This window comes from Zootoca vivipara, chromosome 13, assembly GCF_965207765.1.
Source record: "Zootoca vivipara chromosome 13, rZooViv2.hap1.1, whole genome shotgun sequence".
In the NCBI taxonomy this organism is placed as follows: domain Eukaryota; kingdom Metazoa; phylum Chordata; class Lepidosauria; order Squamata; family Lacertidae; genus Zootoca; species Zootoca vivipara.
The window spans coordinates 47,420,062-47,444,191 of NC_142596.1; the positions used below are offsets into that span (position 1 = coordinate 47,420,062).

The 24,130-nt window shown below is 46.7% G+C and overlaps 1 protein-coding gene across 1 annotated transcript; it reads left to right on the forward strand.

Annotated features, from left to right (window-relative positions):
- The first annotated feature begins 515 nt into the window (after positions 1–515).
- On the forward strand, positions 516–23,795 carry TOP3A (DNA topoisomerase III alpha). Its single transcript, XM_060282395.2, has 20 exons — positions 516–689; positions 788–1,044; positions 1,576–1,635; positions 2,582–2,655; positions 2,832–2,907; positions 4,269–4,377; positions 5,490–5,633; positions 6,200–6,370; positions 6,825–6,925; positions 7,012–7,086; positions 8,102–8,184; positions 8,831–9,038; positions 9,867–10,052; positions 11,024–11,153; positions 11,534–11,647; positions 11,745–11,910; positions 16,544–16,687; positions 17,833–17,955; positions 20,365–21,059; positions 22,129–23,795. The coding sequence occupies exons 2-20, from the start codon at positions 856–858 to the stop codon at positions 22,305–22,307; spliced, it is 3,027 nt and encodes a 1,008-aa protein (XP_060138378.2). The 5' UTR covers positions 516–689; positions 788–855; the 3' UTR covers positions 22,308–23,795.
- Positions 23,796–24,130: the final 335 nt, after the last annotated feature.

Below are 24,130 nucleotides of genomic sequence, written 5' to 3' on the forward strand. Positions count from 1 at the left end.
TTAAAATTGTGGGGTGGGGGCGAGCTTTCTTTTGGTGAGAGGTTATTAAAAAGTCGGAGGAAAAGGCTTCAAGAGAGAGGGAGGCTTTAAAAATAAATAAATGTAGGGTTGGCATTTATTGCTTTTGGGGGAGGGAATAATAAAAAGAGTGAAAAAGCTGGATTTGGGAAGAATAGAAAGGAGGGGGCAGAAAGGTACAAAAAGGACCATCGGGGGGGGGGGCTGTTTGAGATCAAGCAGCTGTTGAGGGGGGGGGCTTGTCCTTGAGGTGGGAGGGGCAGTGCTGGCTCTGGAGTTATAAGGCAGCCAGTGGGCGCCCCCTGGGTTTTACATGCCTGAATCCTGGTGGGCTGCACTCGAGTAGCATCTAGTGGTCAGAATCAGAACCGTGCTTTGACCAGGGACAGGCAGCGAAACAGATTTCCTCCACCTTGGACACTGAGGGAGACGCAGTCTGGTGCTGGTTTGAATGGCCTCCTCGTGGAACGGGAGTTCCTGCTGCTAGCAATGAGCGGAGCACGTTGGCAGTCCTCCTGGTGAGGAAGGTCCGCCCAAAGTTCCTAGTCCAACAGCCTTTGGTTGTCAAAAAACTCCATCTCTTTACAAGTCCACGTTTGTAAGAAATGGGAACCTGTGCACATCAGAACATCCGTCTGTTTTTGCAACCTTTCACGTTTCACGTGTGGCAAGTGAGCTGTCTTCCTCTGTATCCGAAACTTCGTTCTAATCCCGTATTAACCAACGTTTGGTGCTGATCCCATTGTTTCCATGGTGGCTTTATAAACAGATAAAGCAGCCTTGCGAAGAAGGCTCCATGATGGCTTGGCAGGCTGGGAATTGGGCCCAGCTCTCAGGATGATTGGTCAGAGCAGACTGTTTGCCCGCTGTGGAGTTGGATTGTTCTTCCGGTCCTGGAGTCTTTGCTTCTCTCAGGCTGCTGAGGGCACGATGGTCCGAAACATCCAGAAGGTTCTCTGCGTGGCAGAGAAAAATGATGCTGCCAGGGGGATTGCAGACATCCTTTCCAACAGCAGGATGAGGAGGGTAGGAGAGCGCAATAGTGATCCAATATTTATTTATTTGAATGTTGTCTTCCCCACCCTGAGGTTTGGTTGGAGGGGAGTAAAACTCATTATACCGCTAAAACACAACACTCCTGATGAAATATTGGTCCACAAAAAGAATCACAAACTGAAAAGCTGTACAGTGCTGGTAAAAAAGGTAGATTATTCAGACACTGTTAATACCTGAAGAAGTGTGTGGTGGCAGCTGAGGGCTGGTTCTAGGGCGACAGTATTCCCATATGGAAAAACTTATATCCAACCTGAGCGTAGTATGCAACCTGTGACCATTGCAGACATGTATTTTGCTGCATGTATATAACGCTCAAAAGATGCCAAATATCAGTCTTCCCAGTTATTGCCCACACAGCAGAATGTATGCTTATCGTGACTTCAGCAGTGCCTGAGTTACAGATGGGAATAATTTTAGACAGGATTACCCTCATTGTAAACGTTACACATCTTAGTTGTATATCAATCTAATTTGTTATGTCCTGGAATTCTTCCTTTTTAGAGAGAAGGGTTTTCCAGGTTCAATAAGATCTACGAATGCCAGTATCATATGTTTGGCCAGGTATGTATCCAGCTATCCTTTACCATTGGGCTTTGCTACTGATCTGGTGAAACTGTGTGTGAGCGAGAAAGAGAGGTGGGTTCTAATCCACATCAAAAAATAGTGGTAGTTACTACAGATTTGCTGCACAGTCTGAAGCATGTCAACTCAGAAGTAAGTCCTGTCCTACTGAATTCACTGAGGTTTACTTAGGTAAGTGAGGTCAACCCCAGGAATCAGTGCAGATGCACCAGATGTGGTTCTTCTCTCTGTGCTCCTCCCAGTGGTCATTCCTCTGGTTACTTTCTACGGATACACAACCTGACGGTCTGTCTCCAGGCACTAGTGTCTCATGCAAGAGATTCCCACACAGTGGGTTGACATTGCCAGCCTTCACGTCACATTTGCAGACATTTTTGTAACACAGGGATGGTCTGCCAACGGGCCTGGAACCTGAAGCCACCTCCCTGTAGAGCAGGCTTCCTCAAACTCATCCCTCCAGATGTTTTTCGCCAAAACTCCCATGATCCCTAGCTAGCAGGACCCAGTGGTCAGGGATTATGGGAACTGTAGTCTCAAAACATCTGGAGGGCCGAGTTTGAGGAAGCCTGGCATAGAGCATGTCCTTGCTGATTCTGCCAACTTCCATTCTGTGGAAGTTACCAATATAGAATAAGTATTTTTCATAAATTCCCCCTTGTAATTGTGAAGTGTGTGTGTGTGTGTGTGTATACACATGCACACACAAACGCAAAGACACAAGCAAAGTGTTTGAATTTGGGAAGTGCTCTGGTTCTTCCTTAGGAAGGCAGATTCATTTGTGCATGGCAGTAGGTAAACCCTATTTATTGATCTCTTTACAATGAGCCTGAGAGGAGTTTAGCTTAGAAGCCCACTATGGGTGGAGGGTTTTAAGCACTTCTTTGGCTTTGACAGGGAATAATCCTTGTTCCTCTGGATTCTGCAGAATGTAGCTGTGGTGATGACTTCTGTTTCTGGACATTTGCTGACTCAAGACTTTAAGATTCCGTTTCGAAAATGGTATGTATGAGTGGGTCTCTGAGGATAGTTCATATTTCTGCAGTTACAGGCTGAGATTTTGAATACAAGCTGTAGGAAGTTGTTACCTTTATGTTTAGAAAGTGGAAGGCATTTCTTTAGACTTGCTACCTGCTTTTGTCTGTTGTTGTTTGACTGTATATTCTGCTGACACTCAGGCACAGCTGCAATCCACTTGTCCTCTTTGATGCCGAAATTGAGACATTCTGCCCTGAAAACTATACGGACATTAAGGTTTGTGTTGCTGCAATGCTTTCTGCTGTAATCCTCTACCATTATACCATCCTGTAATCTCTGAGGATCTTTGCTTAGTAATATTTTCCAGTTGGATCCCTTGTGCCTTCAGCAGGGGCAAGTTTACCCACTTTTTGAACAGGCCTTTTTGCAAACTGTTACGATAGCTTGAACCGGCAGTTGCACTCTGCAGTATTGTTGGCTCCTTTCTTGTTCACAAATTATGACTCAAGGCATTCTGTCCCAAGGCCAGACACCATAAATGTCACAATTGCTACCTCCGCATTGTACTGTGGATCAGAAATCTTGGGGCTTGCAAATCCATGCGATGGGATGTTAAACCATGTCAGTCTGTAATCAGAGCTGAACTCCCTCATCAGGCCTGTATATAGCAGGCTCTAATTTCCCCCTTTAAAACTGGCTAGCAGGTGATTGGGGGGGGCAGGTAAAACATTGTACAGTCATGCCTTGGATCCCAAATGCCTTGGTACTCGAACGTTTTGGCTCTTGAACGCCGCAAACCTGGAAGTGAGTGTTCCGGTTTGCGAACGTTCTTTGGAATCCGAACGTCCGATGGGGCTTCCGCAGCTTCCGATTGGCTGCAGGAACTTCCTGCAGCCAATCAGAAGCCGCACTTTAGTTTTCAAACGTTTTGGAAGTCGAACGGACTTCTGGAATGGATTCCATTCGACTTCCAAGGTACGACTGTACTGCATACTCTGAGGCACATGGGAACTCTTTATTTTAAATGTATATGCATCATCTTTCCACTCCTTAGTACTGTACTCACAAGGCAACTTAGAATCATAGACTTGTAAAATCGGAAGGGGCATCAGGGGGCATCTAGTCCAACCCTACAATGCAGTAATCTCAGCTAACATATCCATGATAGATGGCCAGCCAGCCTCTGCTTAGAAACCTCCAAGGAAGGAGAGTCCGTAACCTCCACAACTTAACAGTTACGTAGAACAGCTTTCTCCAGTTAATAATAATAATAATAATACGAAAGCCAGAGAAGGCAAAGGGAGAACTGGTATCTTCTGTTCTCAAATGTCCCCTGAAATGCCTGATTCTGTACATACTTGCTTTGGAGTAATCCCCACTGAAATCAGTGAGATTAGGTAGGTGTGGATAGATTTTATTGTGGTACCGTAGCAAAATCCTATGCATGTGTACTTGGAAGTAAGTCCCATTGTTTTTTGCCTAAGCCTGGGAGCATGGTGTGTCTTGCCTGTTAACTGCAGAAATGTGTTCTGTGTCCTTGCCACCTGCTGATTACATGGTAGGCAGCAATTAAAACCAGCAGCATTGTGGGTGGCTTATTTCCCTGTTCTCTCATCTTGACTCACTACTTATTCCAGCGAACACTTGAGCGAGAAGTTCAGCAGTGCCAGGCTCTGGTGATCTGGACAGATTGCGACCGCGAAGGAGAGAACATTGGCTTCGAGATCATTAACGTTTGCAAAGCAGGTGTGTGGGGTTGCGGTGTGAGAATGTGACCCTCCTTAACAGAACCCTAGGTCAGTGAAATGCACGTAGACCAATCCTCTTCCTTAAAGCAGAGTCTTCCCAGATGCAGCCCAGTCTGTTCAATGCAGTGATTCCCCCCCTCCACCTGAAATGCTTGTATTATAGTGGACCAAAAGCAGAGAATGTGGTGCCTAATAATCTAGGCTTCTGAGCCTGCTACCGAATTCTCCCACTCTTGCACAGTGATACATGCAGCACTGGGATTTATAGTGTACCCATTGTGTCCCTGACCATCGGTCTAGTTTGCTGTGGATTTTGTGGACCATCACATTTTCTAGTATCTACCTGGGAAGCCATAGACAAGGCTTCTGGAATTTGGCTCCTCCTGCATTCTGAAACAGCTATACCGTGTGCTTCAGTTAAGAGTTGGTCCTGATTCATAGTATCTGTACAGCAAAGCATGTGAATAGGAAGCAACATCTGCTTGCCATCTGGTAATGCTTCCCCTTTACTCTGTGCAAATGCAGCTGCTTCGGAGTATAGAAGGAGCTGAGTTTCAATTCAGAATTTGGCATGAATCAATCCTATTTGTGGAACAAAGGAATAGATCAGGCATCCCCAACCTGCGGCCCTGCAGATGTTTTGGCCTACAACTCCCATGATCCCTAGCTAACAGGACCAGTGGTTAGGGAAGATGGGAATTGTAGTCCAAAACATCTGGAGGGCCGAAGTTTGGGGATGCCTGGAATAGATACAAACTCTTATTTAGTTTGTCTTTGGAAATTACCTTCAGCAGTATTTCCTGTTTTTGAGATGGTCTTATGGACTACCCAAAAGCACATCTGGACCAGTGGTGATCCACAAGCCACAGTTTAAGGATTATTCATCTATTGGGCCTTGAGCCCAACATGCCTTAAAAGTATTTTCTCTCCTAATTCTTACCATGGCCTATTAAATCGACTTAAAAGCACCTTCTTAACAATAGCAGTATGAGGCAAAGATGTCAGCTATGTTTTGTGGACCACTGGGTGTTATTGAGATTTCTTAAATTATTTTAATCATGTTGCTTCCTCAGTCTAAATCTGCTATTAATCTCTCTTTCTGGTGGACAGTGAAGCCGAGCCTCCAGGTATTCCGAGCTCGCTTCTCCGAGATCACGCCTGGTGCCATCAGAACTGCCTGTGAGAATCTCACCCAGCCCAATCAGAATATTAGCGATGCTGTGGATGTCAGACAAGAGTTGGATCTCAGGATAGGTATGAGAGCAAAAGGCATAAGGGGTAGTTTATCCGCATATAAACACCTCTCATGCTATATAGATACTTGGGTCACAATGGATATTGTGGCATAAGTCAGTAGAGTCATACCTCGGGTTGAGTACGCTGCGGGTTGCATACTTTCAGGTTGTGTACTCGGCGGACCCAGAAGTGTTTACTTCCTGCTTCACATGTGCGCAGAAGCGCTCTATCGGCGCTTCGCGCATGCACTAAAGCCCTGCTCGGGTTAAATACTTTTCGGGGTGCAAACAGCACCCCAGAATGGATTAGGTACTTAACCCGAGGTACCACTGTATAAATACAATACTAGCATGTTATTTGGAAAGATCTTTCAAAGCACAGGTATTTGCTCTGCATGTGGTGTGTTTCCAAAAATTGTGAGCTTTCTTGTAATGCACTGCTTGTTATATTTTCTGCTGTTGTTGTTGTTTAAAAAACTTAAGTACTAGAAACATACTCTCATGGCTAGTCCTGTGCAGCAACACCTCTCTCTTCAGTACAGATGGATGCATGGCCATTTGGCTTATTTTCTCTTCTCTGCCTAGGTGCTGCCTTCACCCGATTCCAGACTTTGAGACTCCAGAAACTCTTCCCCAACGTTTTAGCAGAACAGCTGATCAGCTACGGAAGTTGTCAGTTCCCAACACTGGGGTTTGTGGTGGAAAGGTTTAAAGCCATTCAGGCCTTTGTTCCTGAGTTGTTTTACAAAATTAAAGGTATGTTTCAGAATATCAAATGCAGGAAGCGAAACATTAAAGGTTTTGCAATTTACCTTTTACTATTAAATAATGTAAATTGCAAAAACTTTTTTTATGTTTATAGAAATTGTTTTCATTGTCAAAACATTTGTCTGCCGCTCTAGGAGCTTGCTTTTACCCACAAATAAATGTATTTCTCATAATTTTGAACTTTGTGCTCTGTTGGGGTTGAGTGGAATCACCCTCCCCCAGCACAATTCTGTATGTAAATTATCAATGATGAGGAGCCTGTGGCGCTACAGATGGTGGACCAACTTCAGCCAGCATGTCCAATGCCACAGATGATGAGAGTTGTAGTCAAAACATCTGGAGAGCCACAAGCTTCTCACTGCTGCTTTGTGAGTGCATTGCTTCTGTGTTGTATGACCTTTGTGACGCTGGGTCTCAAAAGTGATCTGCCTTTTCTCTGCAGTGACCCATGACCACGAGGAAGGCACTGTGGACTTCAGCTGGAAGAGGAACCGTCTCTTCAACCACACAGCATGCCTTGTTCTCTACCAAATGTGCATGGAGGTAAGAAACTACATAGTCCAGTCTGCATTCTCTTAGCATTCCAAGGCCCTGAGAGAGCTCATTCTTGCCGCTTGTTTTTCTCTTAGGATCCAGTTGCCACAGTTGTGGAGATCGGGAGCAGGCCAAGGAGTAAATGGAGACCCCTGCCACTAGACACCGTGGTATGTTTATGAAAAGAGGGTCCTGGCATTAGGACGTAACGGAAACGGTTCTCAAGAGAGCAACTAATCAAAAATTCTTACTTGGCTTTATATTCTGAATCAATGTCCTATTGCAGGCACGTCCAACAGGTAGATCGTGATCTACCGGTAGATCACTGGACGTCTGTGGTAGATCACTGGTAGATCACTGGCTCTCCCCAAAGAAGCTCAACAACTTTGGTTCCCCTAAAAATGCTCAACGTTTTAGCCTTCACCCCCCAAAACGGCTTTCCTCCCACCTCAGAAAAGCTCAACAACTTGACCTGAACCCCTAAAAATGGGGCTTTCCTCCTCCCTAGAAAGCTTAACAACTTTGACCTGAACCCCCCAAAAGGGGGTAGATCACTGCCAGTTTTTAACTCTGTGAGTAGATCGCAGTCTCTTCAGAGTTGGCCACCCCTGTCCTATTGGAAAGTGTCAGAGAAAGAGGCTCAATGCAAATATTCTCTTTTTGAATGTATGAAAGATTTGGGTTTCTTAGGTTAAACCCTTGGATTCCCCAGGTTCATAACTCGTGGAATATTAAGTACAACATACAGGAGAAACAGGGAAGTATCTAAGTCTGAAAACCTCTGAAATTGCCTTACGCCACTTGCAAAGCTTTTGGAAGATGCTGTTTCTATCTTTTACTAATTGAAACATGTGAGTATCAGGCCTACTGTTTCTTGGTGCTGAGACACCAGTGCTACAATTTTCCGAGTTTGGCGTGTTTACCAAAACAGTCTCCCCCAACCTGGTGTCCTTCAGATGTTGCTGGACTACAACTCCCATAATTCCTGGCTGTTGGTCAAGCTGGCTGGGGCTGATGAGAGCTGCAGTCCAACAACATTTGGAGGGCACTTGGTTGGGGAAGCCCTCACAAGTATTTTAGACATGTTATAGTCTTTCTGAAGCTTATTTTAATGTCAAATTGCACATTGACCTTCTGGTGATGCAGTCATTGAGCATATATTTTCCCCATCTGCCTCTGATATAGGAACTTGAGAAGTTGGCTTCCCGTAAGCTGAAAATAAATGCCAAAGAAACCATGAAAATCGCTGAGAAGCTCTACACTCAGGGGTAAAAATTGCAGTACTTTGTGCGTGTTTGTTGTATAAAACATTCAGGTCAGTATTTCCAGAAGCAGACACAATGGAAGATGAGCGATGGATCAGGATCACATGGAAATCCTAATGGTCTATTATTATTATTATTATTATTATTATTATTATTATTATTATTATTCCACCCATCTGACTGGGTTGTTCTGGCCACTCTGGGAGGCTCCCAACTAAAAATAAAAGCACAATATGACACCACACACTAAAAACTTCCCCGAACAGGGCTGCCTTCAGGTGTCTTTTTAAAATCACATAGCTGTTTACCTGTTTGGCATCTGCTGGGAGGGTGTTCCACAGGGCTCAAATGACTATCAAAAAGGCTCTCTACCTGGTTCCCTGTAACCTCACTTCTCGCAGTGAGGGAACCACTAGAAGGCCCTTGGAGCTGGATCTCAGTGTCTGGGCTGGAGGATGGGGCCGGAAACTCTTCTCCAGGTATACAGGGCCAAAGCAGTGTTATGTCTCTGGCTTGTTGAGTGCTAATATCTGCTACTAAAAAACATTCAGCCTTTTAACAAAATTAGGTGTAGATTTGTTTAAAAGTAATGCTCATTTTATGTTATAAATTGTCATTTTTTAATGGCCCTTTATTTCCTATTTTTCAGGTACATAAGTTATCCTCGAACAGAGACCAACATTTTCCCTAAAGACCTAAACCTCCCCAACTTGGTGCAGCTTCAAACGCAAGACCCTCGCTGGGGAGCCTTTGCACAAAGGATTCTAGACCAGGGTGGGCCGACCCCACGTAGTGGAACTAAATCAGATCAGGCTCACCCCCCTATTCATCCTACAAAATACGCAGGAAATTTGCAGGTGAGCCTGTGTGGTCGGGATCGCTTTTTTCTTGCTTATTACACCATATGCTGCTTTGTTTACTCTTAAGAATGAATACATCTGACTGGCTGGCTTGTTTTTCTAACTACAACTTGGCAGAGGAGCCGTGACAGGTTATCCTCATTGAGAATCCTGATGCTGGAGCCACATTTTAATTTTGTTAAGTATTTGTATGGTGTTGTGTCGTAAAAATTAAAGTTATTTATAGAAACAAAACCATTAAAAAGACAATAAAAACTGTTTTAAAAAAGGTTGAAAATAGGCATCAATTAACCATTGTGAAAGGATGTTTTCTTCATTGCCTGCATATGTCTGGCATTATGGAATCGCTTTCAGCAGGCATTTAGAAGTCAACACAGATGGTGCTTGCTGAAACTCTATTGGCAGAGAGTTCCACAGGACTGGACCGATAACACTAAAGCAGGCATAGGCAAACTCTGCCCTCCATTTATTTTGGGACTACAACTCCCATCATCCCTAGCTAACAGGACCAGTGGTCAGGGATGATGGGAATTGTAGTTCCAAAACATCTGGAGGGCCAAGTTTGCCTATGCCTGCACTAAAGGCTTGTTTTTTCCTCGTTGTCAAAAGAGCCTTGCTAACTTGGGAAATGACCAACGATGCTCCTGCGGACCAGCTGGGGCTTCCAAAGCCAAGGGCAGCCCCAGACAGAGCACGTTACAGTAATCTCAGCCTTATCATGCTTTAAATAGCCCAAAGCTGTCTCCCTGAACTGAACCAGAAGCTGTGTTGTCTTCTCAAATGGCATTCACATATTATGCATTTTCCTTTGCACACTGTTAATAGGGGAATGACCAGCGGCTCTATGAATTCATTGTGCGTCACTTCCTGGCCTGCTGTTCACAAGATGCGAAGGGACAGGAAACAACTGTGGAGATTGACATTGCTAACGAGCGCTTTGTGGCTCATGGGCTGATGATCCTGGCCAGAAATTACCTAGATGTCTATCCTTACGAGAAGTGGAGCGATAAGGTGAGGGTGCTTGATCCTTCACTCATAGCAAGGACTTGGTGGGACTTGTTTAGTATGGTTGGACTCAATAGTGGGGTCAGCAACAGAGATCCCCATGGCCAAATCTGCCCCTCCATTTGTAAATGTCAACTGCAAAAAAGAACAAAAGACTTATGGAAACAGTACGGTGTACCAACAGAGCTTTTAAGACCGGTGGTAGCTATATGTTGGCTATCCATACACTCTACTCCCTTTTCATAAGAACATGGTTGTTTTTTTAAAAAACACACACACACAAAAAAAAAACCTCAACGTGTGGCAGGCCAGCTAGTATTTTATATAAACTAAACCATTCAGTATTCCATTATTACAAGGGCAGGGAACCTTTTCAACCCAGTGGGCCAGATCCTGAGCTTCCCACTCACCTGTCAAGCACTTGAGATCAGCATGATGTCAGCTGGCTCATTTTTCTGTTGCATCAGCATGTGAGCTCAAGCCATGCTGCAAAGGAAGATCTCACTCAATAAAGCACTGATCTGCAATGACTTCGGTACAGTGGTACCTCGCAAGACGAATGCCCTGCAAGACGAATTTTTCGCAAGATGAATGCGCCTTGTGATCTGATGGTGACTCGCAAGACGAATTCGTTTTGCGAAAAATTCGTCTTGCGAATCGCGGTTTCCCATAGAAATGCATTGAAATTTAATTAATGCGTTCCTATGGGCAAAAAAAGGAAATTTCAATGCATTCCTATGGGAAACCGCGATTCGCAAGACGAATTTTTCGCAAAATGAATTGACTTGCGGAACGAATTAAACTCGTCTTGCGAGGCATCACTGTATATCGCGATATAGAGCGAAGTTGAAAACCAGATATTGCCCAGCTCTACCCCTTATTCCCTTTTTTCTAAGTTAAGCAACTCCAGATGTAGACGTACCTCACTGTGTCGTTTCTTTCTCTGTCTGTCTCTCTCCCCCCCCCTTGCCTCACAGGTTATCCCAGTTTATGAGAGGGGGTCTCGCTTTCAGCCTACCACAGTGGAGATGGCTGATGGGGAGACCAGCCCGCCCCAGCTGCTTACAGAAGCTGACCTCATTTCCCTCATGGAGAAGCACGGCATTGGTTAGTTCCCTAGAGGCAGTTCAAGGGAAGTGTAATCACATGTCTCAAGACGCTCTGTACACCACACCTAAACTTTTGGCAGTGTGCGGAGAACTTACACGTATTGTGGGATGGGCATTTTAGTGATAAAAGGGGACAGTGGAGGATAAGTGAATGGGGAAGGAGCTGTGGATTCTGGGGATACTGGTGAACAGTAGGTTGATTTGTGCCGTAAGTGTTGCGAGCAGCAAAATGCAGTATCCCTGCTTATTACATGCATCAGTTTGCAAGTCTTTCAAGCAAGCGTGTCAGTAGTGAATACAGTTCTCTGTATTGTGCGAGAAATAATGGCAGGAGGCCCCTCATTGCTGATGAGTGCTAACCGGAACGATTACTTTCAGGGACAGACGCCACCCACGCGGAGCACATTGAGACCATCAAGTCCCGCATGTACGTGGGGCTCACCCCGGAGCAGAGGTTCCTTCCTGGGGAGCTGGGAATGGGGCTGGTAGAAGGTAAGGATGGGCCTTCTATGTGAGCTTTTAGGATTGCTCTTCCTCACATCCTTTCCCTCACCACAAGGTGTTTCCCACCCCCCACCCCACTCTCCAGGCTACGATGCCATGGGCTACGAGATGTCTAAGCCTGACCTCCGAGCCGAACTGGAAGCTGACCTGAAACTGATCTGCGAGGGGAGGAAGGAGAAATCTGTTGTGCTGAGGGAGCAGATCCAGAAGTACAAGCGAGTCTTCATCGAAGCTGTCGAGAAGGCAAAGAAGTGAGTCGTTTCCTGCCTCTCTAGGACTAGGCACCGCCCAAGCCAGGAGAGCCAGCTGAGCTCCTCTGTATCTCATTGCTTTGCAACATCGTGGTGGCTCTTATTACTGATGTGGTTCCAATAGACATGAGGTGCACAAGTATCTCTTCTTCCCATGGAGTCATCAGTAAATCAGTCTTGGCTCCTCATGTGCACAGTAGGGAATATACATTTTGTAAATGAAAGGTGCCTTTGTCAGGACTCGGGAACCTTCCCCCCCCCCCTGTTGGGGCAGGGGTCAGCAAAGGGCCGGTCCACTGTCCCTCAGACCTTGTGTGGGGACGAACTATATTTTTTGGGGGGGGGGCAAAAACAAATTCCTATGCCCCACAAATAACCCAGAGATGCATTTTAAATAAAAGGACACATTCTACTCGTGTAAAAATACGCTGATTCCCAGACCGTCCGCGGGCTGGAATTAGAAGGCGATTGGGCCGGATCCGGCCCCCGGGCCTTAGTTTGCCTGCCCATGTGTTGGGGGCTACATGCTATCAGTGGGCAGCAGCAGAGACAAAAAAGTGAGCAGGGCAACCCTTTTCTGTCTTTCTGTCACCACCACCACCCCTCTCACCTAATTCCCCCCACCCTTGCCATCTACATGAAATCAGGCCAAGTGCTGCTGGTCGTCCACTCCTGAAGTGGATAATGGAATATAGACTGGGTGTGGTCATCGTTGCTGTACTACTATAGGTATTTATTGGCACAAGATGAATTGCGTAAATAAATGCCAGAAGTGCAATTATTTTATGAGTGAGCTGTCCACTCCCAGTCCGTTCATAACATTGGCAGTCTGCTGGGAATGCCTCGCTCTGCCTGTATTCACGTGTACACCCTTTCTGTAATAATGTGATGCACCTATTGTCCCCTCTCAAACTGCTTTTAGCCTCTCTTAGGAAAGATAATTTCTGCATTATGCTCTTCTGTATTTATTCATACCTCCCAAGTTAGGTGAGCAGTTAATACATCTGATAACATAGACTCTTGCTTTTATTTTTTCATTCCCTCCCATTTTTCCTTTTACCCATCATTTTCTTTTGTCTTCTACATTTATTCCCTGGCAAGAGCCACTTCCTCTAGCACAAGGATGGGTGGGAGGAGTTGCCTTTTGAATGTTGCAGGACTCTAGCTCCCATAATAATAATAATAATAATAATAATAATAATAATAATAATAATAATAATAATAATAATTTATTATTTATACCCCGCCCATCTGGCCGGGTTCCCCCAGCCACTCTGGGCGGCTTCCAAAAAAACAGAAATTCTAAAATACAAAAATCCATCAAACATTAAAAGCTTCCCTAAACAGGGCTGCCTTGAGATGCCTTCTAAAGGTCTGGTAATTGTTCTCTTTGACCTCTAGTGGGAGGGCATTCCACAGGGTGGGTGCCACTACCGAGAAGGCCCTCTGCCTGGTTCCCTGTAACTTGGCTTCTCGTAATGAGGGAACCGCCAGAAGGCCCTCGGAGCTGGACCTCAGTGTCCGGGCAGAACGATGGGGGTGGAGACGCTCCTTCAGGTATACCGGACCAAGGCCATTTAGGGCTTTAAAGGTCAACACCAACACTTTGAATTGTGCTCGGAAACGTACTGGGAGCCAATGTAGGTCTTTTAGGACCGGTGTTATGTGATCTCGGCGGCTGCTCCCAGTCACCAGTCTAGCTGCCGCATTCTGGATTAGTTGTAGTTTCCGGGTCACCTTCAAAGGTAGCCCCACGTAGAGCGCATTGCAGTAGTCCAAGCGAGAGATAACTAGAGCATGCACCACTCTGGAGAGACAGTCAGTGGGCAGGTAGGGACTCAGCCTGCGTACCAGATGGAGCTGATAAACAGCTGCCCTGGACACGGAGTTGACCTGTGCCTCCATGGACAGCTGTGAGTCTAAAATGACTCCCAGGCTGCGCACCTGGTCTTTCAGGGGCACAGTTACCCCATTCAGGACCAGAGAGTCCTCCACACCCGCCCGCCTCCTGTCCCCCACAAACAGTACTTCTGTCTTGTCAGGATTCAATCTCAATCTGTTAGCCGCCATCCATCCTCCAACCGCCTCCAAGCACTCACACAGGACCTTCACCGCCTTCACTGGTTCTGATTTAAAAGAGAGGTAGAGCTGGGTATCATCAGCATACTGATGGACACCCAGCCCAAACCCCCTGATGATCTCTCCCAGCGGCTGCATATAGATATTAAAAAGCATGGGGGAGAGGACAGAACCCTGAGGCACCCCACAAGTGAGAGCCCAGGGGTCTGAACACTCATCCCCCACCACCACTTTCTGAACACGGCCCAGGAGGAAGGAGCGGAACCACTGCATGACAGTGCCCCCAGCTCCCAAGCCCTCTAGACGGTCCAGAAGGATGTTATGGTCGATGGTGTCAAAAGCCGCTGAGAGATCCAGCAGAACAAGGGAACAGCTCTTACCTTTGTCCCTAGCCCGCCGGAGATCATCGACCAGAGCGACCAAGGCAGTTTCAGTCCCATGATGAGGCCTGAATCCTGACTGGAAGGGATCTAAATGGTCCGCTTCTTCCAGGCGTGCCTGGAGTTGTTCCGCAACCACTCGCTCAATCACCTTGCCCAAGAATGGAAGATTTGAGACTGGGCGATAGTTGGCCATATTGGCCGGATCTAAAGATGGTTTTTTAAGAAGCGGTTTAATAACCGCCTCTTTCAGCGGGTCTGGGAAGGCTCCCTCATGGAGAGAAGCATTTACCAACCCGCGAAGCCCATCGCCCAGCCCTTCCTGGCTAGCTTTTATAAGCCAGGATGGGCAAGGATCAAGGAGACAGGTGGTTGGTTTCATTCGTCTAAGCAGCCTGTCCACATCCTCGGAGGTAACAGATTGAAATTGATCCCACAAAATTTGACTAGACAGGACTCTAGCACTCCCCCGCCCCGGCCCTGCTCCCACGGTGGAGTCTACCTCTTCCCGAATCTGAGCGACTTTATCTGCAAAAAACTTTGCAAAATCATTGCAGGAGATCATGTGGCCCGTACTGGGCCCGGATGGAGCAGGTGGTTCCGCTAAATTGCGAACCACCTGGAAGAGTCTCCTGCTGCTGTTTTCTGCAGATGCGATGGAGACGGTGAAGAAGGTCCTCTTCACCGTCGCCATTGCCACTTGGTAGGCTCGAAGTTGAGCTCTAGCCCGTGTCCGGTCTGATTCAAAATGAGTTTTCCGCCACCGGCGCTCTAGCCGTCTCAACGACTGTTTCATTGCCCTCAGCACCGGGGAAAACCATGGGGCTGTCCGGGCTCCATGCAATCTGAGAGGGCGCTTCGGAGCCAGACAGTCAATAGCGCTGGTTAACTCCGCATTCCAGCGGGCCACCAGGGAATCAGCTGAAAGGCCATCGACATGGGATAAAACATCCCCTACCACTCTTTGGAAGCCAATTGGATCCATTAAGTAGCGGGGGCGGACCATCCGAATCGGTCCCACCTCCCTGCAGAGGGGAAGGGTTGCGGAGAAGTCCAGTTGCACCAGAAAGTGATCTGACCATGGCACTTCTTTTGTTTCGCTTTTACTTAATGTCAGATCACCAACATCCATAGAGGTAAACACCAAGTCCAAGGCATGTCCGCGGCTATGAGTTGGGCCAGACTTATTCAGGGACAGCCCCATGGTGGCCATGCTTTCCACGAAGTCCCGAGCGGCTCCTTGTAAGGTCGTGTCGGCATGGATGTTAAAATCCCCTAAGACAACCAAGCTAGGTGTCTCCAGGAGCACATCCGACACGACCTGAAGCAGCTCGGGCAGGGAATCCTTGGTGCAGCGGGGAGGTCGGTACACCAAAAGGAATCCTGTACTGCCTCTATTGCCCAACTTCCAGAACATGCACTCAGAGAACTGGGTCTTCCCAATAGGACGCCTGGTGCAAACTAATGACTTCCTAAAAATCACTGCAACCCCCCCTCCCCGCCCAGATGGCCTGGGTTGCTGTGCATAAGAGAAACCTGGTGGGCAAGCAGCGCCAAGAACTGGCCCATCGGCTTCCTCCAACCAGGTCTCTGTCACACATGCCAGGTCAAATCCTCCATCCACAATCAGGTCGTGAATGGCGGTGGTCTTATTCATCATTGACCTGGCATTGCACAGCAGCACCTTCAGGTCATGTGGGTATCCCTTGCCTATTCCAATATCCGTCCGGTCAGGACCAGACCTGGAGGCAGGGATAGTCCTCAGACAACGACTAAGTCTGCCTCCTCGGTAATGACATGGTCTGGTCTTAGCGTAACTCCTCCTCCTACCCGTGACCACTGAGATCGGTTGTTCCATTGCACCCCCCCCCCATCATCCTCAGCCAGCATGGGATGATGGGAGCTGGAGTCCAACAGCCTCTGGAGGGCCATAGGTTCCCTGTGCTTGCTCTAGAATTTTTCTCTCTTTGCCTTTTTAAGGAGTCTTGCCCATCCCTTCAGAAACTGGGTCTCTGGCATGGCCTTCCGCAATCTTTCCTGCTAAGGAACGAACGAACGCTGATTTGCCTGCGTCTTGTTTTCTGCGCAAATACTTATAAACCCACTAATCCTTTGAGCTGAAACAGCTGGCAGCCGGGGAAAACAAGTGCAGCTTTGTCTCTTTGTCTTTACAGGCTGGATGAGGCTCTGTCTCAGTATTTTGGGGAAGTGACCCACGTTGCACAAGAAGACGAAATCTACCCGGCAATGCCAGATCCTGTTAGGAAATGTCCACAATGCAATAGCGACATGGTCTTGAAGACCAAGAAGAATGGAGGGTCAGTACAGGGGCAGCCCGTGGGAGGGTTGGGCGGCAGGCAGGCACGGCGGTGGGATCTGCCACGTCTGGATCCCAGCAAGATCCCACCGCCCAAGGTAGTCACCTCAGTGTGCCTAATGATAACCCAGCTCTGGGTCAATATGAGAGTAAACAACCTGACATTTTAAAACAGAACCCAGCTTACAAACGAGTCTGCAAATACTGGTACATTTGTTCACAAAAAATGCTTTACTAGTCAATCTGTCAATACATACCTGCAAGTGACTATGGAACTTAAAGGGGGGGGGGAGAGAAATGAGCCCATTGTCTTTCTTGGTCGTCTGGAGGTGATTGTTACTCACCATGGGCGACCAGATAGGTAGCAGTTCCGAGACCTGCTTAGAGAGCATTCCCTTGAATTTCTGCCCGAGGGACAGTATTCCTTCTCTGCTAATTAATATTTGCAGAGTTCAAGGCTGCGGAAACTTTGGCTCCCCAGGCCTCCCTATTTGGCCTGCCACACTGTTTTATGTTAAGCCACACCCACCTGTTTATGTTAAGCCACACCCACCTGACGTCAGGTGTGGGATGGGTAGAGAAGCAGCTGAATCCTGGGCTGAAAAGCAGGATTGAACTCCCTGACAGGGTTTTGAATGAGAATCAGGTCCCCAAATGGGTTAAAGGTAGGCCCTGAGACTGAAAATATTGAATATGACTTGTGTAGACCATTCCAAAGCAATGGTCTGACTTCCTATGCCCCTAATTACAGTTGCAGTGTGATGCCAACCCACACATTCAAAGTCTGCAAATAACCACTTGCCTCGTCACCTGGGACAAGCAAGAATGACCTTTAGGTGACCAGACAGGGATGCGTTCATCAGGGGAAGACACTTGGGTTCTTTCTCTACTCCCTGCCCCGCCTCTGAAGAGTCCCTATACTACAATTGGCCACACAGATATATCTATGGGGAATCAAGAGTAGTTAATTTTCTGTGGGCTAGTCACCCTGACGTTTCTACCCTGCATAGACTTCTCAGGATTTGAATATGGGACCACCTGCATGCAAAGCAGATGCTCTGCCACTGATCTACAGCCCCTCCCACAGTTCCTCCCCTATTCTGTTTCTTTTTAACGCTTTTTCTTTTTTTAAAAAAAAAAACCCAGGTTTTTCCTCAGCTGCTTGGGCTATCCCACCTGTAAATCCGCTGTGTGGTTCCCCGATTCTCTGCTGGAAGTCAGCAAGGACGACTCCATCTGCGAAGTGTGCAGACCACACCCGGTGCACATGTGAGTGTTTTCCTAAAGACGGGGCGGCACTTTGGTTCCGTTCACGTCACAGTTTGGGGTGCATACCTAGCGGGAGGTTTCTGAAGTGGTTGAAGGTTCAGGTGGAATTGTCTCCTAAGAGGCAGGAGAAGTGTATTTGCAGTACAGTCAAGTAATAGATCCGCTCCCCCCCCCCACATTAGAAGGTATTGTAGCAGGCGGTTGGTTGCCCTGCTATAGAGTGTGGCACATGACCCATGTTCTGCAGCAGCTATTGAAGTGGGAGGTGCAGGGGGCGAGTTGCAATTTTCCCCTCCATTGTAAAACAGGTTGCTCAAGTGTCCCACATTTTCCAAATGCTCAGCCAAATCTGCAAAATCAGGACACCGGGTTGTAGCTGGGGACAGTGAGGGTATTGTTTTTGTTATCACGGTATGTATTTTTGTAGTTTAATATTATAAGCAGGGTGGACAAAAATCAATGGTTTTTATTTAAAAAAACACTTTTTTTAATTTAGACCGGATTTTTAAAATAAAATGCTTTTGGAGGAAAAATCTTTCTAAAGATAGTTTTCTATTTAAGTTACATTCTAGTCCAAAGGCTATTCATCAGGAAATAAGGATTTGTTTTAAGTTTTTCATATGTACTAAAACTCAAGTCTGTTGTTGTTTTTTGTTTTTTTTAAACCGTTTAACCACATCAGTTATAATGTTACTGTTTCAGTTCAATAATTTGTTTAAATTTGTTATTAAGGAAATGATTATTTTTCTCATTTCAGTAAAGTACAGCAGAAAAGTTGTCCAAATATAAGCAGTTAACTTATTAAACTTCACAATAATTTCATAATTATCTGTCAGTGTATTTCTAATAGTAGAACCAAATCAGTCATTTTTGATAGAACTGTAAAAATGACTCTGAAAATTTATGATTCCAAAAATGAAATCTTCATCTGGTTGTCAGTATTAAGAGGATGCCAGCAAAGTTGAACCTTTCTGTAAAATATAAATAAAAAAGATTTAAATCAAGTCTTACTGACTAGTGATTTAAATCAAGTCTGACTGGCTAGTGATTTAAATCGTGATTTAAATCAATTTGATTTAAATCAAATCCATCCTGATTGTAAGCTGCCCTGTGATCATCGGATGAAGAGCTGTATAGAAATTGAATTAATAATAATAGCCAACAAGCTTCTACTCACAATAGAACCATAGAATTGTAGAGTCGGAAGGGTCATCTAGTACAATTTCCCGCAATGCAGGTGGGCATGTATGGGAATTGAACCTGCAACCTTGGTGTTACCAGCACCATGAGCTGACCAGTTGAGACCTGTTTTGAGCAAACTAACATTGGATACAATCCAACTGGCCTGTGCTATGTGGGTTAGGTTTCCTTCCTGAGCAAGACCTTTATGTGCACATTTTAAAAAATAATAGCCAGAGTGCCCTCTTTGCAGGACTTTGGAAGCTGACTGTCAAGGGCATCCTTAGAATGTCCAATCTCCTGCTCAGTGCAGGATCTAAAATGCAGTATGCAAATACAGTGGTACCTTGAGTTACAAACACTTCAGGTTACAAACGCTTCAGGTTATAAACTCCGCTAACCTGGAAGAGTTACCTCGAGTTGAGAACTTTGCCCCAGGATGAGAACGGAAATTGTGTGCCGGCGGAGCAGCGACAACAAGAGGCCGCATTAGCGAAAGCACTCCTCTAGTTAAGAACAGTTTCAGGTTAAGAACGGATCTCCAGAACGAATTAAGTTCGTAACTAGAGGTACCACTGTACCTCCGTCAAAGATCACATCGCTTCCCACGGGTCTGTTCCACCGTTGAACAGTTCTTATAATTAGGAAGCTTCTCCATAGTGTTCAGCCAAAATCTGCTTCTCGGAAATTTCCAAACATTGGTTTTAGTCCTGGCCTCTGGAACAGCAGAGGATAACTGCTCCATCTATTGCTTGGCAGGCCTTCAGTTGCTTAAAGACAGCTATAATGAATAAAAGCTTAGAGGCAACTGCTTGAACTGTGATCTAGTAAATAACACAATACAGTGGTATCTTGGTTCTCGAACGGCTTAGTTGCTGAACTTAGTTCCACTTGAGTGCAGAAAGCTCCTGCAGCCAACTGGAAGCCGCGCCTTGGTTTTTGAATGGTTTCGGGAGTCAAATGGACTCCCAGAACGGACTAAGTTAGAGAACCAAGGTACCACTGTATGGACTAGTTCACTGGTGGGAAACCTGTGGATCTCCAGGTGTTGTTGTACTCCTGCTCCCAGCTGCCCTAGCCAGCACGGACGAATAAGAGTTGGGGATGATGGGAGTTGTAGTCCAGCAACGTTCAGAGGGCCACAGCTTCCCCACCCCTGGGTCTATCTGTTGCTGTCTACACTGGCCAGGAACAAGCCCAGTGCTAACTTGAAACACCTCTGTTGTTTAGGTTGAAGATGAAGTTCAAGAGGGGCAGCCTCCCTGCCATAATGCCCCTGGAGTTCGTTGGCTGCATCGGAGGCTGCGATGAAACCCTCAGGGAGATCCTGGATCTGAAATACCTTCAAGGGCCACCAAGACCTTTGCAGACAACCAGCCAAGCAAGCAACCTCTCACAAGCCAACAGCACCAACAGCAACCGGAACAGCCACAGGGCACTCCCAAATGCTCCCCAAGGCCCTCCTGCACGGGCTGCCCGAAATCCTCCCCCTGCACTTGCCAGTTCTGGCGGGAACAATGCGGTGGTGTGCAACTGTGGGGAGGAGGCTGTGCTGCTCACTGTCCGGAAAGAAGGACCCAACCAAGGCAGGCAGTTCTATAAATGCAGCGCAGGCAGCTGCAGCTTCTTCCTGTGGGCCGATCAGCAACCAGACAGCAGGGACACTGGGATGCAAAGGGGCTTTGCACCCCCTCCAGGCCCCTTCGGTAGAGGGGAAAGGGGCTCAGGGCGCTCTTGGAGTGACGGCTCTGACCCTGGAGGAGGAGGAGGCGGGCAAGGAGCTGTGTGCAGGTGCGGCCAGCCTTCTGTCACCAGGACGGTTCAGAAAGAAGGACCCAATAAAGGACGTCAGTTCCACACCTGCTCCAAGCCAAGGGAACAGCAGTGTGGCTTTTTCCAGTGGGCGGATGAAAACACGGCACCAGGTAAGGAAAGGGGTTTAGATGGTTTTCTTTTGGGGGGGGGAGAGAGAGACTCTGGAGAGTCGTGTTAAAATCAGCCCAGTGTGTGGAGGCTTCCTGGGAGAAAAGCTGGCAGGGGAAGATGAATAATCATACCTGCATCACCCTGTCTGAGCTCTTCACAGGAATGGTGGGATACAAATGCAGGTAACTTGGAAGCTCTGTGCCCTTTTTGGATTGAAATGGCAGGGAATTGCCAATATCCTATGTGGCTTCACTTGCGAACTTACCTTCCCAGGTAGGTTCCAGCCGACCCGCTAGATCCTTGAAGATTCTACTTTTCACTTTTTAAAATACTGTATTTGCCTGTTCTGAGGTTTCAGCACACAGCTGGCAGCAGAGGGAAATTCAGCAGTCCTGTATTCAAGCTGCTCGCTCTCTCCGTTTAACCAGTCCTGGGCTAGCAAGGATAGGGAAAGGGCAAATCCCTAAAAAGTTTTTCCTCCTGGTTACTGTAGGTGTAGGTGAACTAGAGTAAACAGGCTGGAAAAAATTATTCAGGTCTCACAGTGCAGCAGACCACCCCTCAGAGCTGAGAAGGGGGTGGGGGACAAGATGCCACCATCAACAATATACTTTGGTCTGCCTTGTATAAGTTGGCTGCTTATATTCTAACAACATGACCCCCTTTTGGGGGCAGTGACATCCTTGAGGTCTTCCTGTGGTGTCCATGAACACCCACTCCCTTCGTCATGTTGTGGTGTGCATCATTACCTTTTTCTCTGTTAAAAATATGTAAAATAGCGTCACTCTTCCAACTTCCTCTTTCAGCTTTCTCCCACTTCCAGTTTCAGCAATATTTGCGTTCAAAGGCTCAGATTTAATTTTACAGGATCCAGCACTGACGCAGATCCCTTGGAAAAGGAAAGTGTGCATGTGTGTCCTTTCTCTGTCTCAAAGTGGGGGAGCGGAGAGCTACACACTCAAAATTTCCAAAGTGTCCACAACCCAGAAAAAAATGGCAGCCCCTCTTCTATAGCACACTTCTGTCATTTGAAGTAATCTTAAATGTTTTCCTTCTCTTTATCTCCAGACACCACCTTTCCTTCAAACCACTTAACAAACAAAGGGAACACAAGAGGCTCAGGAACTAAGTCTAAAAGATCAGACAGCGATTCTTCCGCGAGGGCACCCACTACCAAGAGGCCACGGACTTGCGGGATTTGCCACCAACCTGGCCATACCAGGAAGACATGTCCACAGAATCACTGAAGCAGCCCAGCCCCCAAAATTTGACCCAGGACATCCCTTCAGAAGGATGAGGGACGAGAGGGAACTCTTACAATGCAACAAGGAAGTGTTTGCCTGGAATATGGGAAGCCTACTTGCAAGCATGGTTCCTTTTGTGGCCAGGCCTTCACATTCTTCCAGTGCTGGTGGAAGGTCAGGTCTGCTTTCTATGAGCCAGGCACAGCACAGGCCTTTGCTCTCTTAGCTGTAATGCATTCAAGAGCCAGACAATTTTGAGGCAGTAGGAAGTCTGCCCACTAACACCTCTTTATGCAGCAGCCTACAGATCTCCCTTTTTATCTTTCATTAAGTATTTTCCCTCCTGCCTGAACAGTAGAAAGCGCAAGAGACTTTTCTTTCCTGTCAGTTATTCTATAATCCGTATATTCTTTGGAACGAGCAAAGAATTCTTGCAAAGGCAAAGATAATTCACCTGAAGTGCCTGTTTCTTTCCAATGACACACACTGGCTTGAAGAGGTCTGCGGTCCGAGACCTTGTGCCAAACGCACCCTCAAGAAGAGATGTCAAACAAGACTACAATGCGCAGCTCTACTGTTTTTTGGGGTGCAGGCTGTGGCTGTGATTTACAAACCCTCATCTTACTTTTTCATGGGTCCTGAACTATGTGTGTCGCTTTTCCAAAGCAATAGCCACTAGTACAAAGGTTTTGTGACTGAAAGAGCTGTCGAGCCTGCTGCTCTTCCCTAGAAAACGTTAAAAGTCAGTGTACTAACAATGGTGGAGAACGCAACAGCTTTGTTTACTGAACGCCACTAGGTATGCCACCTCCATTCCGAGAAGTCCTTGACTTCCTCCAAACGAGGACAGCAAGCCTCAGCACCTTATATAAGAGGAAGAGGGATGTGGGATGCAGACAACATCTCTACAACTCACGTTGTTGTCTGGTAAACGTTCTGATTAAAAGCAAACAGCTTCCTGATTACAAACTGGTTCGGGTAATTTGACATGTGGTACGTGAGGTTTTGGTACTGTGCTTCATCTTATAACCAACAGCCAGAGTATCACAGATTGCACAATGAAAGATGGTGTAGTGCTCTTCCCCCTCTCCAGGGAAGGAAGAGTGAGGCACATAGGTATGGCGGGAACCACCGGGACTAACGTCTGTGTTTCTGTTAAAAATGCTGCCTGCTTACTTTCAAGCCTTTCCTCACCACTCTGAAAGTGCAAAGCTCCCCCTTTTTGGCTGTGAAAGGTTGCTTCCTTCCCTGGCCTTTTTTGCTTCAAGAAACCAGGGCCTGCAGATCAGCCAGCAATGCCCTCCCCTCCATTGTTCTCCAGTGGTGGAATGCTAAGTATGTTGAAGTGTTGAAACATGTGACATCACAGTGCTGACACAGTCTGGTTTTGTGGGGCTTGTTCGTTCTTCCTCTTGCAAGGTGTGGTCAAAAACATTTCTGCAAAGCTCCAGGAATTGAATCAGGCTTAAAATATACTGTGAATAGGATGCAGTTGGTTTTTTTTTTTTTTGCATATAGCCTTTGCCTTTATTTTTACCTAGAGCATATGGGAAAATGTTTCCTCTCCCTTCTGTACAGTAGTCTCTAAGGGAACGAGAGCATATCACATACGCCATAGAAATCATGCCATCATCCCATGCCTCCTCATCCGAAATACAGTCATACTTCGGGTTACAGACGCTTCAGGTTGTGCGTTTTTGGGTTGCTCACTGTGCTGAACCCGGAAGTACCGGAACGGGTTACTTCTGGGTTTCAGCGCTTCTGCGCATAGCGCAGTTTAGCAACCCAAGCGTCCACTGTACCACCGGTGTGTGTGTGTGTGTGTG